Source organism: Saitoella complicata (assembly GCF_001661265.1).
Source record: "Saitoella complicata NRRL Y-17804 unplaced genomic scaffold SAICOscaffold_32, whole genome shotgun sequence".
In the NCBI taxonomy this organism is placed as follows: domain Eukaryota; kingdom Fungi; phylum Ascomycota; class Saitoellomycetes; order Saitoellales; family Saitoellaceae; genus Saitoella; species Saitoella complicata.
The window spans coordinates 1-14032 of NW_017567023.1; the positions used below are offsets into that span (position 1 = coordinate 1).

The 14032-nt window shown below is 52.5% G+C and overlaps 6 protein-coding genes and 1 non-coding gene across 7 annotated transcripts; 3 read left to right on the plus strand and 4 right to left on the minus strand.

Annotated features, from left to right (window-relative positions):
• Positions 1 to 298: 298 nt before the first annotated feature.
• SAICODRAFT_73974 (uncharacterized protein) lies at positions 299 to 730 on the minus strand (the record flags this gene model as incomplete). Its single annotated transcript, XM_019170905.1, has 2 exons — positions 299 to 334; positions 377 to 730. 2 exons carry the CDS (start codon positions 728 to 730, stop codon positions 299 to 301), a joined length of 390 nt encoding a protein of 129 aa, XP_019020780.1.
• Positions 731 to 1736: 1006 nt separating this feature from the next.
• On the minus strand, positions 1737 to 2929 carry SAICODRAFT_32314 (phospholipase C/P1 nuclease). Its single transcript, XM_019168179.1, has one exon. It carries the CDS (start codon positions 2902 to 2904, stop codon positions 1771 to 1773), a length of 1134 nt encoding a protein of 377 aa, XP_019020781.1. The 5' UTR covers positions 2905 to 2929; the 3' UTR covers positions 1737 to 1770.
• An 832-nt stretch (positions 2930 to 3761) lies between these two features.
• Positions 3762 to 4260, plus strand: SAICODRAFT_32315 (uncharacterized protein). The gene has a single exon (XM_019168180.1). It carries the CDS (start codon positions 3786 to 3788, stop codon positions 4170 to 4172), a length of 387 nt encoding a protein of 128 aa, XP_019020782.1. The 5' UTR covers positions 3762 to 3785; the 3' UTR covers positions 4173 to 4260.
• Positions 4261 to 6165: 1905 nt separating this feature from the next.
• On the plus strand, positions 6166 to 8397 carry SAICODRAFT_37687 (pectin lyase-like protein; the record flags this gene model as incomplete). The annotated part of the gene is made up of 1 exon (XM_019168572.1): positions 6166 to 8397. One exon carries the CDS (start codon positions 6166 to 6168, stop codon positions 8395 to 8397), a length of 2232 nt encoding a protein of 743 aa, XP_019020783.1.
• A 272-nt stretch (positions 8398 to 8669) lies between these two features.
• On the minus strand, positions 8670 to 8742 carry SAICODRAFT_t177. Its single transcript has one exon. It is a non-coding gene; the product is annotated as a tRNA-Arg (tRNA).
• A 1124-nt stretch (positions 8743 to 9866) lies between these two features.
• Positions 9867 to 12152, plus strand: SAICODRAFT_73978 (uncharacterized protein). Its single transcript, XM_019170906.1, has 2 exons — positions 9867 to 10198; positions 10255 to 12152. The coding sequence occupies exons 1-2, from the start codon at positions 9935 to 9937 to the stop codon at positions 11947 to 11949; spliced, it is 1959 nt and encodes a 652-aa protein (XP_019020784.1). The 5' UTR covers positions 9867 to 9934; the 3' UTR covers positions 11950 to 12152.
• A 597-nt stretch (positions 12153 to 12749) lies between these two features.
• On the minus strand, positions 12750 to 13802 carry SAICODRAFT_22231 (Mob1/phocein). Its single transcript, XM_019166536.1, has 2 exons — positions 13440 to 13802; positions 12750 to 13380 (listed from the first exon to the last, which is right to left on the minus strand). Exons 1-2 carry the CDS (start codon positions 13708 to 13710, stop codon positions 12905 to 12907), a joined length of 747 nt encoding a protein of 248 aa, XP_019020785.1. The 5' UTR covers positions 13711 to 13802; the 3' UTR covers positions 12750 to 12904.
• Between the last annotated feature and the right edge of the window lie 230 nt (positions 13803 to 14032).

Below are 14032 nucleotides of genomic sequence, written 5' to 3' on the forward strand. Positions count from 1 at the left end.
TAACCCTAACCCTAACCCTAACCCTAACCCTAACCCTAACCCTAACCCTAACCCTAACCCTAACCCTAACCCTAACCCTAACCCTAACCCTAACCCTAACCCTAACCCTAACCCTAACCCTAACCCTAACTTGAACGCTCCTATGTTGATCATGACGGCATGACTGGGGCTTGGTTATGCTCGCTGTGCTGCTAGCGGGACCTTCGAAGCGCTAGGCAATTAATTGCGAGTAAAGTAGTCAGTCTCAAGTCCCAATATGTGGGCAGTACTTACTACAGATAGATGATGCAAACGAAGATCACAAGAGGAACAAAGGGCACGAACTGGAAGGTATCTGTCAGCATGTCGCAAGGAGCTGCAAGTTACAGAAACGTACGGTGGTTGATTGCGCATGTATGTTGGTGCCGTTGTAAATAGGGACACTATCGTAATGGCCTCCGCCGAACGCGAGGGCTTCAAAGGCAAGTTCCCATGCGAAGGCTTCGGCGAGGATTGTGCTGTTTCCTGTGAGGGTAGCTCTGGAAGAGTCGATTACTACTTCGAATTGTCCCCAAGAGAGACGCGAAACCCCATTGTTGAGTGTAGGCAAGACTGGTTGCAGCATGGCGAAACTGAGTTCCGCATTCATAGGTTCCGCTTGAAGGACTGTGATGGTAGGTTCCGTTTCGGCTAAGAGAACAGGACTGTGCACGCATGACATGAGTTTGGAAGCAGATGAGAAAGATGGCATGTATGTACTTCTGCGAAGATTTGTACGTCAGATTGTACATAGTAATATTGCAGTTGAGCATTATGCCCCAAAATGAGAGATTGTTGGAACCTCGCCATTGATTGTCCGGAGATGTTCCCAGGGTACAAAAGAGATGTAACCAGGAAGAAAAGCCCACAAAAAGCAGCCACGGCGCTGCTCCCTGCCAAGCAACAATTCTTCCTCTAGCGAAATGAAAGAAGTGCGCGTATATGTGGGCGAACTGGGGCTGCGGATTTCCTCCGTGAACTCTCGAACGGTTTGCGCTCATCGGCATCGCTGAACGAGCGCGTACGGAAAGGGGGGTGAGACTCCTGTCAATTGACTCAGTATATCGCAGGACTTCGAAGATTGTGCGAACAACATACCGGAAGCCGTCCCAGCTCATACACAGGACAGCCTGACATACTGGAACGAGGCGTTAGCGTTGTAACGAGACTCTACAGTGAAGTATACACTTGTGATAACGAGGAGATGCCTTTGCACTCATGTTCATCTCAGCTCGGGGCGCACCGATAAGTCCCGGGCTCTCGCGAGCATAATGTTGTGTTTTGGCTCGGTCACGGATCTTCATGTTTGGAGAAAGTTTATCAAACATCCAAACGCTGGGGGCGCATGGAGACTTATCCGTCAACACATGCTGGATAGCCGGCCCGTATGTCAGGTGGGCATAACATATCGGTTTAATACCATACCTCGGGAGGCGTTATCCCGTTCTCTGCCTCGAATCCAACCCAACACGCACACATTACCAAATAACTAGCCGTCCGCACGACCGGCCCGATGCCCTCGAACAAGTTACCTGGCCATACCACATGTTGGGCCGGATGCGGAACGAAAACGGTAAGCTACATGCGCATCCGTGCTGTCACTTGTCACTCGACACGCGTAGTTTGAATAGTAAATAACTGAAAACCAATCTCATTGCTATTTCCATTCCTATTCGCATCCGTATTCACCCTCCCCCAAAGCCAGCGTACAACCCGAACCTATCCCAGTCTCCATCCTCCACTCTACCCCACTCACAGTCCACCGACAGCGCGTTCCCCAACACCACCCTGAACAGCCGCATTCAACACAGCCGCTAACCTCACCCCGCCCATGATGATGAGTCGTTCGGGGATCATTTCGGTGTCGATACGATCCCAATACTCCCCATCACTCAAATCGTCATCGTCGAGCCCGACCTTGGGAGGGTCGGCCTCGGAGGAGAAGGGAGAGAGAGTGGTGTTCAGAGAGGGATGATTCCAAACCACGTCGCAGTTTAGTTTCGAAATCGCTTTTGCCCAGTACTCCGGACACGCCGTCACACCCTTATCCCCGGCATCGCCCATACCCAAAACCCTCTGTGGTCCGATAGGACTGCCCGTGGCCCCTCGCTCAAGCTCGGGGGAAGGACATTCAAGCCACTCATCGATCTCATCCTTGAATTTCGTGCCGATGAGGTGGAGTAGATACCGTTCATAGCGTTCCCACACATACCCGCGTCCTTCATCCACTTCCACCACCCCACCAACATCTTCCTCCTCCGCCCTCGCCCACTCCAGTTCGCGAATCCGTTTGTTAAGGACACCCCCATCCCATACCCCATGAAGTCGCATCCTATGTCCCTCGAATTTGACCCAAACGTCGTTTCCGCCTCGTGCGCGGCCGGTGAGGTGGAGTGGGTTATGGAGGTCACCCAAGAAATGTACGAGAAAGCGGAGAGGGACGTCATCCAAACCAGCACCCGTGGCGTTATCGAGACGCCAAAGTTCCGCGCCTTCGGAAAGATGGGTGGTCATGTTGTAAATACCACCTATCAAATCCTCACCATCACCGGGGTTCTTTGGGAGCTCGTACGCGAACTCGCATCGCTGCGGCGGCCAATCCCCCCCTTCCACGCCCGTCCCAACATTAACATAATGCAACCTCCCACTCCACGCCCATCCCCTCGTTCTCTTGATATAATCAGCCCATGGCGCAACCCTAACCAAGAAGGATTGTACGGTGTCGGGTGGGTAGCCGGGTGTATGGGCGTGGCGGGCGAGGGCGAGGAGGTAGGCCTGGGTTGTGGGGGTGAGGAAGTGGGAGGCGAGGGAGGCTGTTAGGTGGTGGCCGGTTGGGCCGTAGGCTGTGGCGATCCCCACGAAGAGGAGGAGGGACAGGAGATTCATTGTTTGTTGGTGTGCCTGGAGACGGGGTGGTGGTGGTGGTTGAGCGCGTCTGTTGTCTCACGCACCCCACACTCGCTTCTATCGTCACCGGCAAATTCCGCTAAGCAGCCGATTGGCATTCGATAAGGTTTGCACCACGGCACGAGCATCGCGGGAGCCTTGGTCTTTGTCTGGAGAGGACGTGTGGAACGAGGCGACTGAAGGTACGAAGTCATACAACCCTCGACATGGACCCCGAATCGAAACGCAAACTCCGCCGCCGCTCCGCTCCATCGCGCCGTTGCCCGGCATGGTTCACGGCTATACCGCATAAGAGGGTTGCGCAGTTCCTGTTCCTACTCGTGGTTACCTACTTGCTTCTCACCGCCTTTACGGGTACGCGTGTTACGGAAATCGTGAACGTCCCCTCCCCTCTCGTTACCACCGACCTCAACGGCAATCCCGGAAACGCGGCGGCCGTCGCTCCAGTCCCCGCCGCCGACGAGCAACCATCAATCGTGATCCTGACAACCGAAAACCGTCCCGTCTCGTACACCTCCCTCTCCCTCCTGAATAAACACGCCTACGCCCTCCGCCATAACTACGACTTCCTCCCCCTCCTTGCGCCTCATACCGGCCTCCCCTCGCACAAGGGACAAGTCTGGGCAAAAATGCTCATGCTCCGCGACGCGTTCGATAGGAAGGACAAGTATGGACTGAAGAAGTGGGATTGGGTATTGTGGATTGATTTCGATACGTTGGTTACGAATATGTCAGTCTCGGTCGAGGGTGTTATCGCACAGGAGTTGAGGTCGGCGGAGGAGGGGGAGGGCAGGGAGACGGGGGTTGTCGATATGCTTATCGCGAGAGATTGTAATCCGCTCAATGCTGGGGTGTTCTTGATGCGGAACAGCGAGTGGTCGAGGGAGTTTGTCATGAGGGTCTGGGAACGGGGGATGAGTGGGAAAGAGGGAGAGGAGGGGAGTGAGCAGGATGCCATGCAACGGACCCTCATCGATCTCGGCGAGATTCCCGGGCCCTACCCTCGTCCTGGCCCCAACACCCCTTCTCCTCCGACTCTTCATCCGAGACATGTGTGGATGCCGGATCAACATCAGCTTAACTCTTACCCGGATGAGATCGGATGTGTTCAGGATGGGAGTAGACAGTGGCGAAGGGGTGATTGGATTTTGCATTTTCCGGGTGCGTGGGCGTATCTGGGGAAGGCCGTGGAGGATCCGTATGGGGTTTTGATGAGGAAGTATGAAGGGAGGGTTGTTGATCGTTGATACTGACGAGGGAGGGGGAGAGAGGGTTGGAGTTCATTAAGGGTTGGGCTACATATGCGTGTGGAATCTACGTTCTTGAATATGTGCACATTCACGAGTCCGAGCTCTACAACCCTAAGTACTTGTTCATAAGTAGTATTCAATTCGAAACGAAGCGATCTAGCACTTGCCAAGCTTACGCTGTCCTCCTTCCCCCCTGAATCGGCTCCGCGCAATCGCACATGTCCAAATGCACGGACCAACACAAACAACAAGCTTATCCACCGGCCTGCAAGTGCGCCCCAAACAATTCCGCCGCCGGTCGAGGCCAGCTGCAGTACATAGGATGGATGCTTGGACATTTATCACCCTTTCATTCTTTTACTCGAAACCGCAGGCGGTTTCTTCTTCTGTTTCGCGACTGCTACTGCTACTGCAATTGCGACTGAGCGCAAAGTTGAGTGCTTCCGACGTTCTCCTCCGGCACTCGCTCTATCGACGTTCGTTCGTACCCGAACTTTGAACGATTGTGACACTTTCACCGTCGACGCTTGAACTTGATTGACCGACTGGATCGGTCTTTCCCCTCGATCACTACCCTTCTCTCCTTACAGATCAACTTTTCTCTTAACGGACGCTTTCTACCTTTCGCTCACGCAACCTACACAAGATGAAGCTCACCCTCCCAACACTCTTCGCTACCCTCACGCTCCTCGCCTCTACCTCAGTATCGGCTTCTCCCTTGATCTCAACTCTCCACCGCCGCGATACTACCTGTTCTACAACGTCCTGCGGCTCCGGCTTCTCCTGTTGCGCTACCACCAGCAATGGCGCTCAATGCTATGATCCGAATGCCATGGACTGCTTTGAGGACAACACTGGAAGTGTGGTGCTGTGCAGTTCTGGGATGAATGCTTGTTTTGGTGCCTGTTATGATCCGACGCTTTATCATTGTGGGAGTTCAGGATTGGCACAGGGTGCGGACACTTCGTCGTCCTCTTCGTCTGCCGCATACATGTCGACTTCAATTTCCACAACTTCCGCTGTGGGTACGGCTGACATGGCAATGACCACGACGACCTCTACTACACCCTCCACTAGTACTTCTTCTCTTTCTTCCTCCGGCTCACCCTGCTCCGCAAACTGCGTCTCTGGCGAACGATGCTGCGCGACTACTTCTGGCGACATGTGCTACGACAATAGCAGGTACGGCTGCATCACCGATAACACCGGCGCCACGTTGTTGTGCCCGAATGGGTACGAGGGGTGCAACGGTGGTTGTTATGATCCAACGGTGTACCATTGTGGGACGAGTGGACTCGCGCAAGGCGCCGTGATGAGGTCGACTACGACCTCAAAGTCCACTATCAACAGATCTACCCCGAAAAGTACAACGAGGCCGAGCACGATTACGACTACGACTACGACGACCAGGTCTACGACAAGCACGACCAAGGCTGTTACTATGACGACGACGACGTCGAAAACCACCGCGAAGACTTCGTCTACGACAAAGTCCTCTACTACGAAGGCTGCGAGTACGACTTTGAAGACCACGGTGAAGAGTAGCTCAACGTCGAAGACTTCCGCAAAGACTACGTCAACTCCGAAGACGACGTCTATATCCAAAACTACCACAAAAGCTACTTCAACGTCAAAAACAACATCGAAGACCACCGCGAAGACTACTGCTAAGACTACTGTTAAGACCACCGCGAAGACCACCGCGAAGACCACCGCGAAGACCACCGCGAAGACCACCGCGAAGACCACCGCGAAGACCACCGCGAAGACCACCGCGAAGACCACCGCGAAGACCACCGCTAAGACTACTATTAAGACTACTATTAAGACTACCTCGGCATCGAAGACGACTTCCAAGATTACTACCAGCTCTAAAACTACATCGAAGACAACTGCTACTACTACCAACTCGTCAAAGACCAGTGCGAAGGTATCCTCTACCGCCAAGTCTGCCTGCACAGGGCTCGCTACGGTCTCTGCTGGAGCCCCTATGTGGATCCAGTCCATTACCCACAATGGCACGGCTGCATTCAATTCTAATCCCAGCTCGTATGTTGTCTACAGGAATGTCAAAGACTATGGTGCTGTTGGAGATGGAGTTACTGATGATACTGCTGCAATTAATAAGGCAATCTCTGCCGGTGGACGTTGCGGGCAGGGATGCTCTTCATCTACCATCCAACCAGCACTTGTCTACTTTCCTGGGGGTACCTACCTCGTCAGTAGCCCGATTCAGATGTACTACTTTACCCAACTCGTCGGAGACAAGAACAACATGCCCACGATTAAGGGTGCGAGCGGCTTCTCCGGTATGGCTCTCATTGATTCTGATCCGTACGATTCATCTGGTACCAACTGGTGGACCAACCAAAACAACTTCTACCGCCAAGTCCGGAACTTTATCCTGGACACCTCTTCCGTCTCCGCTGGCGCGACATGTATCCATTGGCAAGTCGCACAGGCTACGAGTTTGACAAATCTGGTGTTCAATATGAAGAGTTCGGATCAGGGTATCTTCATGGATAACGGAAGTGGGGGGTTTATGTCCGATCTCATCTTTAATGGGGGTAAGTACGCTATGTGGGTCGGAAACCAGCAGTTTACTTCTCGGAACATCACGATCAACAATGCGGCGACTGCGATCTTCATGAATTGGAACTGGGGCTGGACGTTCAAGTCTTTATACATCAACAATTGTAATATCGGCTTGGATATCACAAGTGGAGGCAGCAGTAACGGACAGGTTGGAGGAGTGATTTTGATGGATGCAGTCATTACAAACACACCGGTTGGTGTCGCCACTGTTATGTCATCTTCGTCCTCACCCGAGGCTGCTGGATCTTTGTTATTGGACAATGTGCAGGTCACGAATGTCCCAAAAATTGTTGCATCACCGTCTGGATCAACCATCTTAGCTGGATCAATTGGGTCCACTACGATCACGTCCTGGGGTCAGGGCCATGTGTATACTTCCGCCACATCTGTAGCAAGTTTCAAGCAGGGTACTTTGACCGGTCCATCCAAATCTTCATCTCTTCTTCACGGCGGGGTTGGCGGCGCTTTCTGGTTCGAGAGATCAAGACCACAGTACGAACAGTATGGCGTGGATCAATTTGTCTCCGTGAAGGCCATGGGTGCGGCCGGAGACGGGTATACCGATGATACCGTGGCTATCCAGAAGACTCTGAATAAGTACGCCGGATGCAAGATTGTTTACTTCCCTGCTGGTTCGTATGTCGTTACGAATACCATCACAATCCCTGCTGGCTCGAGGATTGTGGGTGAAGTCTGGAGTACGGTTATGGCATATGGTTCGAACTTTGCGGATTCATCCAATCCTATCCCAATGTGGAAGGTCGGCAATGTGGGCGATGATGGTGTAGTTGAGATCTCAGATATGTTGTTCACGACGAAGGGACCTGCACCCGGTGCGATTCTGGTGCAGTGGAACATTCGCGATCCCGCCGGGAGTCAAGGTGTTTCCGGCATGTGGGACTCGCATTTCCGTATTGGCGGTGCCATCGGTACGCAATTACAGACCAGTCAATGCCCTACATCTGCTGCTGTCAGCGCTGCATGTGAGGGTTCATTCTTGAAACTACACATCACTTCTGAAGCATCGTTCTACGGTGAGAACTTGTGGATTTGGACCGCTGATCACGATCTTGACATCTCAGCGCAAACCCAAATCTCGTTATACAATGCTCGTGGTGTGTTGATCGAAGCCGAGCAAGGACCGGTCTGGTTGTATGGTACCGCTTCGGAGCATTCCGTCATGTATCAATACTCCATCATCAACGCCGCTAATGTGTTGATGACGATGATTCAGACTGAGACACCTTACTACCAATCTACGCCTCTGGCCCCAACACCGTTTAGCACCAACTCAGCATACAACGATCCGGACTTCTCGGGTTGCGCAAGTAATGACGTTGAATGCAACATGGCCTGGGGTCTTCGCATTGTTGACTCTGCCAACATTTACCTATACGGTGGCGGCTTATACTCTTTCTTCCAAGATTACTCCCAGACGTGTTTGGAGGACGAGACGTGTCAGGCCTCGATCGTGGATATTGAAAGCTCATCCGCGATATATCTCTACAACCTCAACACGGTCGGCATAGTGAACATGGTGACTTTGGATGGGGCGAGCGTTGCAAAGCAGGCGGATAATACGGACACGTTTGCATCGACGATTATGGCATGGTTGGCAGGTGTGTGATGGAGAGCAATGCACGGATGTTACTACTTGGACTTTTACCTCTTTGCATCACCTTAAGCTAGATCTAGATATGGAATTAATTTCGAAGATGTTATGCGTACATGTCGTTGCAACCCTGTGAATCATTCATCGCCGGCACCAAAAGCTGCACTGCGTAAGAACAAACTGTCAACTTCATCGTCACTTTGCTTGACATCGATCGGCGGTTTTTCTAGCGAAGCGTTCGATCGGTACAGCTGCAACGGGAAAGCGGCGACATCAAAAACAGGAAACGACCCACCCAGGACTCGAACCTGGAATCTCTTGATTCGTAGTCAAGCGCCTTAACCATTGGGCCAGCAGGTCCGTTGTTAGTCCTTGAACCCTTTTTTCAAAATAGAAATACCGCTACTGACATGAACTCTCACCCTTCATCTCGCGGTAAGCCCACTGGCGACGGTATCCGTTTCCGTATATACGCTAGTCTGAGGGTACGCTTATATCTCGGTACTCTGCACAGAGGCCAAGCACCCACCTCTTTTGTGTTGTGAACGTATTATTCTCCATTGACTTTTAACCCTAACTCCCCATCCGGTGTTTCCCCCCAAACCAACCACTCCTACACCAATGAATCACGGGTTCTGGTTCAGAAGTTGATATGGATGGCGGAGTGATGGTTGAGGGATCATTGGAAGACATTTCGGTACGTATTATCCTTGTACAACTTTCGAAAAAGGGGTTTCTGAGAGGATCCAGATCCGTCTACCGGATGCGGGCGGCGCTGGCTTCGAATCCGGAACCCTTCTCGATACGTGAGTCGATACGGATTTGCTAATGACCTATCGGAGGAACCCTCTGAGGGCTAGCGAAAGGGGTTGTGACTGTCTAAGAAGCTGAAACTCGGTCAGTTATTTGCCAGTTATATACAGAATTCCATTTATATCAGTCCTTAAGTTGCCAAATCTAAGAGTGTTCAAGTGGTGCTTAAAACATCGAAACTTAGGGTTACCAGTTTTACTTAAGGTTTGGCTGCAGACAGCGTTCGCGAAATTCCCCGTCTGTGCGCTGGCAGGGCGCCATGCAACCAGATCGCCTACGGCCGTATTACATACACAATTACAATGGAGAGAACTACCGTACGCGTACGGTTACCATGCGTTGGCTTGAAGCAAATAGTTCATTCATTAAATGTTCAAAGTGCCGAATGTAGCCAGTGTAATTGCTGCGGACCATTCTGATTCGAATTCTGCATGCGCAGCGCGAAACGCAGCATTCACGTGTGCGAACATAACCCTTTGCAGACCCTTCCACTCCCTGTAAATCGAAAATGGACAAGAAAAAGGTCTCTCCTTCCACCCCGTCCGTTTCCCGAGTCCATCTCTTCCCAACCCGTGTCATTCCCTTCATGCTTATCGCAATGTTTTCCTCCTTCTAATTTTGGCTAGACACCCCCCTGCGTACCAAAACACCACCGACAGGTTGGCTGGGCAGCCCTCATACACACCTCCATCAAGACGACCGGTTGAAGGCCAACTGTCCTCTGTCTACTCGTTTCACGATGTTGGCCACTCCACCGACATCCGTTGCCTCCGGTACCGGTACTCCCAGCAAGCCGTTGCACTACTCCCCCGGCCAGGGCTTCGTCGCACAATTGGCCAGTCCACCGGCTACTCCGCCCCCGCAGGCCGTATCACCCGCAAAGACCGAGAAATCTGCTGCGAACAATGTGGTGAGGTGGAAGGGAAAGGCGGTGGTTATTCGTGTGCCGGCGTGGGACGTGAGAGAAGCTTGTGCGTCGAACTCAATTCGACCGACACCTGAGGTAAGTTACGGACATGGACGTTGACTGGACGCGAGAACTTACGAAGAAACGCATAGGGTCCCGAATCGAGTTCGAAACCAATCTTCAATCATTCATCCCCATCAAAGAAACAGAAACCTACAGTCCACATCCCCGACCCTACGGAATGGAATACCCACATCCACGCTCTCCGCGAAGCAAAACTCGCTGCCCTTGGTGTGGGTCCCAGCGATCCAAGACCATCACATGCTGCATCTTCTTCACTCGCGCACCTACCAATCTTGAGTCCGGGTCCGTTGAGCCCGAATTTTAACTTCATCGGCCGTCAGCATTACGCACCAACCACCACGAATTTTGCCCAACTCGGTGCACAGGCTGGGTTCGCGCACGCGCGTCTACCTTCGATCTCTTCTTCTCTTGCCTCACCTGTGATGGGACTCGGACTCGGATTCGATGGCGTGCCGGTTTCTTCTCTACGCAGTCCCGCGGGTTCGTCGCATCACCGCCTTCCGTCTTTTGTGTCCGCACTCGACTCGGTCGTTGAGTCACACACCGAGGAGCCTGGACTCGAGCACGAGCACGAGCACTCATCCGAGCGGAAATCATCTGTCACAAAGCAGCACGGCCACAGCCATGCCCGAGCGAACTCGACTCTCGATCCCTCTGCACCCGCGTTCGCTTTTGCTTTCCCGCCTGCGATTCCAGCTTCCCCGCTCGCTGAGTACGCTTCTCCCATGGACGAGTTCATCCCCGAAATCGGCGATGAAGTCTTTGTCAAGCCAGAGAAGGAGAAGAAGGTTATTCCAATTGTAAAGCCGGTTAGTCCCGTCAGGAAGACTCCTGGGTTCAAGTTCCCTGCGTCGCCTTCCCCGGCTGCGGTTGCGGCTGCGGTCACAGAGGAGAAGGAAGTTGATGGGGAAGATCAGGGTTCGGATGCGGACGACGAAGATGATATGTTGGCTGGGTTGCAGGCTGCCAAGAAACGGATTCAAGTCCTCGAAGCGGCGAATGTGGGATTGAAGAAACTGGCGGGCAAGGGACCACAGCTGGAAAACGAACTCAATATCACAAAGTCCGAACTCGCGTCCGCACAGGAAGCATTAGTCGACTTCGAAGTCCTCAGAGCAGAAAAAGAAGAAGTCGAAAAAGAATACGACACCCTCCAAACACGCTACGAAGGCCTCGAGGAGGACATGCGCTCCGTCGCCCAAGACATCGTCAAAGAACAAATCTCCTGGCGCCGCGAGTTCGACGAGGTTTCTGCCTCGCGTGATCGGTATGCGGAGCAGTACAAGGATTCTGAGCGGCGTCGGATGGAACTCGAGGGGATTGTGGAGACGATGAGGATGGATGAGAGGGTGCAGCAGCGGAAGATTTGGGAGTTGGAGGAGAAGGTCAAGACTGGTGCGTCGGTTGGATCCAGACCGGGTACGGGTGGGAGTATGGGACCTGAGGCGAAGGTTAGGGAGTTGGAGGGTATGAACGCGACTTACCTCGGTCGTATCGGAATGCTGGAAGAGTCGTTGACGATGCTGGGTCAAACCGCTAAAGCGCGTGAAGAGCTCTTGGGGTCTGTACAGGCTATGTCTGAATCCCGGCGCCTTGAGATTGATCGTTTGTCGTCTGAGTTGAGCGTGGCTACGACGAGTTTGAGGAGTGTGGAGGAAAAGGTGAATGAGTTGAGGACGCAGGTTTTGGATTTGAGGGAGCAGGGGATGGAGAAGGATGTTAAGATCGCGAAGTTGGAGTTGGCGGTGGAGAGACAGGGTTGAAGGGCATCTTCAGTCCATTGAAATCGAGGACGGGATTGCGATGATATTTACGTGAAGAAGATGGAATGCAGCTTGAGAAAAGGCTTAAGAGACATTGGATGATATATACCTCGATCGCGAACGAAAGCAAAGGGCATCTTGGAGTTACATTGGCTGGCTAGGACACTTCGATTTCGGCACTTTGGGCATTTTAATATATGGACTATTTGCTTTATATCATGGCTGCAGTATCATTCTCCGTTGTCATAAGGTATACTTCGATCTGACGTCGACTCTCACGCCTGCATGTGGGACACCTAAGAAAGAGGCCCGTGAATATGGTAGTTGCTTACCCACATATCGACTGGTATTGGTCATGACATTCACTAAGTACGGTAATGGCTGGTGAGGTATCACGGGGAGTTACTAGAATTCGGGTAACAATCGGTTTGGGTGAGGAAAGAGAAGAACAGCATATATACCCTTGGCATAGACAGCATTCTTCGGAGTCGGGGATACTATACATATAACTCAATAAAGTTCTACAGCACGCACAATCATCTTCCTCTCCTCAATCCTTCTACTCTCCGTATCATCCTCCACCCTCCTCCTCTCTCCGCCTCGCATAGGCGTGGGTACCCTTCACGGTCACTTGCGCTCTCGACCTTGGTAAACGTCCCTTCCTCGAACACACCAACTTCGACTGGTCTCACTACATCACAGGAGAGCAGCGAGTACATGCAAATGTACTCAAACACCACGAACGCATGCCCATGACAATGACAGCTTTTTTGATAAACGAGCGTGTATGTTGGGTATATTTCCGAAGTCTTGTCCTATCCTGTCCAAAATCTTCATATGCTTATGTGTAAGCCAAGCCATCTCAATCTCATTCTTATCCTCAATCGTGTGTCTTTCAATGTCCTTTCAAGCTCGCAGCCAGCTGCCACCACACCAAACATCAAGCACCAACTTTTCATTTCTGCTCCCCGATCGCAATAACACTCCCCTGCTCCTCAAACTTCCTAACCAACCCCCCCATCCTCCCACTACCCCCACCCATCCCCCCCTGCTCCGCGCCCATCCCAAACTCCCTCCCAAACGTAACAAAATGCGCAAACAAACTATTCCAATGCGCCTCCGCCCCCCCATCAACAACAACCTCAAAATGCCTCCAATAAACATGTTCGAAAACGAGCCACATCTGCGCATACACCTCTCTCGCAATTTGTCCAAAGTTTCGAGGGAATGGGTGTGCGTGCCGGGTTGGGAAGTGGGAGGGGGAGGAGAGGAGGGAGGAGAGGTGGGTGAGGAGGGAGGGGATGTAGATGTGCGCTGGGGGGTTTTGGGGGGAGGGCGGGTGGGTTGGGTGGGTTGTTGGGCAGGTGGTTTGGGTGCAGGAGGGGGAGGTTAGGTCCCAAAATTGGGAGAGGTGTTGGAAGAATTCGAAAACTAGATAAAATACGATGATGTTAGGATGGAGAAGGGAGAGGAGGGGAGGGGCGACGAACGGTTTAGGGCTAGCCATTCGTTTGGATCCACGTATTTTGGGAGGGCGGTGATTGTTTTGAAGGAGCCCTTCACGATCGCACTTCGCGCAAACGGCTGCTTCATAAACAACGGTTCCGGTTCCTCGACCTGTTGCTGCTGCTGAACCTGTCTCTGCTGCTGTTGCTGGGGGATTGATGGTACCGGTGGTGGAGGGGCTTGTTGTTGTTGTTGTTGTTGTTGTTGGGTCTTCTTTCCGGCCCGTCGGCCCATTGAGCGGAAGAAGTTTGACATCGTGGAAGAAATGGTGGGCAGAGGAGGGAGCTGGTTGCTCGAGGGAGAGATTGAGATGGAATGGATGGGTGGTGGTGGTGGTGCAGATGGAGTTGAATGTTTATGGTGTACCGCGTCAAGGGCGCCGGCGGGCAGGCGCGCTGCAAGGAGCGGAACATGGGGGTGTAGGGAGGAGGGCTTTGAGAGACAGGATGAGGAGGGTTTTAACGTAGATTATAAAGAGAGATATGACATTATCTGCCTTTTCATGGTTCTCAACATCCTGCCCAGCCTGCGTCGCGGTACCCGTATACTGCAGCTGCTGCGACATTGTACGCGAAAC

What these genes read in the sequence shown, in the direction of transcription:
- SAICODRAFT_32314 (XM_019168179.1), bottom strand. Translation starts at nt 2,904, where the DNA reads ATGAATCTCCTGTCCCTCCTCCTCTTCGTGGGGATCGCCACAGCCTAC.
- SAICODRAFT_22231 (XM_019166536.1), bottom strand. Translation starts at nt 13,710, where the DNA reads ATGTCAAACTTCTTCCGCTCAATGGGCCGACGGGCCGGAAAGAAGACC. An exon ending in CGAATGGCTAGCCCTAAACC is followed by an intron (nt 13,381 to 13,439) that starts GTTCGTCGCCCC and finishes TATTTTATCTAG; the next exon opens with TTTTCGAATTCTTCCAACAC.
- SAICODRAFT_32315 (XM_019168180.1), top strand. Translation starts at nt 3,786, where the DNA reads ATGCGGAACAGCGAGTGGTCGAGGGAGTTTGTCATGAGGGTCTGGGAA.
- SAICODRAFT_73978 (XM_019170906.1), top strand. Translation starts at nt 9,935, where the DNA reads ATGTTGGCCACTCCACCGACATCCGTTGCCTCCGGTACCGGTACTCCC. An exon ending in CAATTCGACCGACACCTGAG is followed by an intron (nt 10,199 to 10,254) that starts GTAAGTTACGGA and finishes AGAAACGCATAG; the next exon opens with GGTCCCGAATCGAGTTCGAA.